The 1378-nt window shown below is 52.4% G+C and overlaps 1 protein-coding gene across 3 annotated transcripts in view; it reads left to right on the top strand.

Annotated features, from left to right (window-relative positions):
- Pla2g15 (phospholipase A2 group XV) overlaps positions 1-1378 on the top strand; it is a 19202-nt gene that overhangs the window by 13938 nt on the left and 3886 nt on the right. For all 3 annotated transcript variants that reach the window (XM_023709412.1, XM_023709413.1, XM_023709414.1), the window contains exons 3-5: positions 152-270; positions 524-622; positions 1170-1378. In XM_023709412.1, coding sequence (XP_023565180.1) covers positions 152-270; positions 524-622; positions 1170-1378 — 427 coding nt within the window. The remainder of the gene's footprint in view (positions 1-151; positions 271-523; positions 623-1169) is intronic.

Genomic DNA, 1378 nt, shown 5'->3' with positions numbered 1-1378 from the left:
TTGTTACTTTTTGGTCTCTCTTAGACAGTACTGTATATCTAACCAGGCCTGGGGATAAGGAAGGAGTATGACTGAGGTCACAGAGCAGTAGTGGGACACACCAAGCTCAGTGTTAACCCTGGGTCACTGTTGTGATGTCCTGTCCTGACAGGCTAGTTTACAACAGAACATCTGGGACTACCCACTTTCCTGATGGTGTGGATGTGCGTGTCCCTGGCCTTGGGAAGACTTTCTCATTGGAGTTCCTGGATCCTAGCAAAAGCAGTGTGGGTACGTAGCTCTTACTAAAGGTCTCCACAGGATGGGGTTGGGGGTCTGCTGGACTCCTAGAGCTGGAAGAACCCCCTGGGGTTCCTGTGAGATCCAGGGGTAGCATGCAAGCTGTCTTTGGTCAGTGTCTTGGCACAAATGCCTCTAGTCCTACAGGGACCTCCTTTTAGGAGATGTTGCAGTCTCTGCAGGGGCATGGTATGAGTGGTTGGCATTGGGTATATTTTTTCTAATCCCACATGTTTGTCCCTAGGTTCCTATTTCCATACCATGGTGGACAGCCTAGTGGGCTGGGGCTACACACGAGGTGAAGATGTCCGAGGGGCCCCCTATGACTGGCGCCGTGCTCCAAGTAAGTCACATCATTCCCTCCCTGTGGTTTTGGGAGATGAGACTAGGCAGTTACAGCCACCCTGGTCCTTGGCCTCTCCTGGCTCTGGGCTTCTCCCTACCCCTAGATCTCTTGTATCCATTCCAGAAGTTAGAGGCCCTGACCAGCCCTAGTCATTCTTGTCCTTCTCCATTTCTGGTCTAAGGGCACCTGTGCCTCTGAGCCTTGGGTGGAAAGGGAACCTTTTGTTCTCTGTTAATGGAATTGGGGCTTTAGCACTCTCCACCCCATAGACCTGGGTCTTTTTTTTTTTTACATTTATTTAGTGTGTGTGTGTGTGTGTGTGTGTGTGTGTCCAGCTCAGCCCACCAGGGGGCAGGGCTGGCTGGCATATGGTGCTGGGGGATTGAATTGCGGTCCCTGTGCTTTGCCAAGCTTGTTCCAAGTAGGTGCTTTAGACCACTGAGCCATCTCTCCAGCCCCTAGACCTGGGTCTTGCCTGAGGGACAGTCAGTGGTTCAGGCCCCAGGATCCTTCCTCCTACCTTCTGTCCAACTCTTGTCCACAGATGAAAACATGGCCTATTTCCTGGCCCTCCGAGAGATGATCGAGGAGATGTACCACCTCTATGGGGGCCCTGTCGTGTTGGTGGCCCACAGCATGGGCAACATGTACACGCTATATTTTCTACAACGGCAGCCACAAGATTGGAAGAACAAATATATCCGTGCCTTCGTGTCACTGGGTGCCCCCTGGGGTGGCGTGGCCAAGACCTTT

The sequence above is a fragment of the Octodon degus genome, unplaced genomic scaffold (assembly GCF_000260255.1).
Source record: "Octodon degus isolate 3935 unplaced genomic scaffold, OctDeg1.0 scaffold00011, whole genome shotgun sequence".
Taxonomy (NCBI): domain Eukaryota; kingdom Metazoa; phylum Chordata; class Mammalia; order Rodentia; family Octodontidae; genus Octodon; species Octodon degus.
This window is presented reverse-complemented; position numbering and strand designations above follow the sequence as displayed.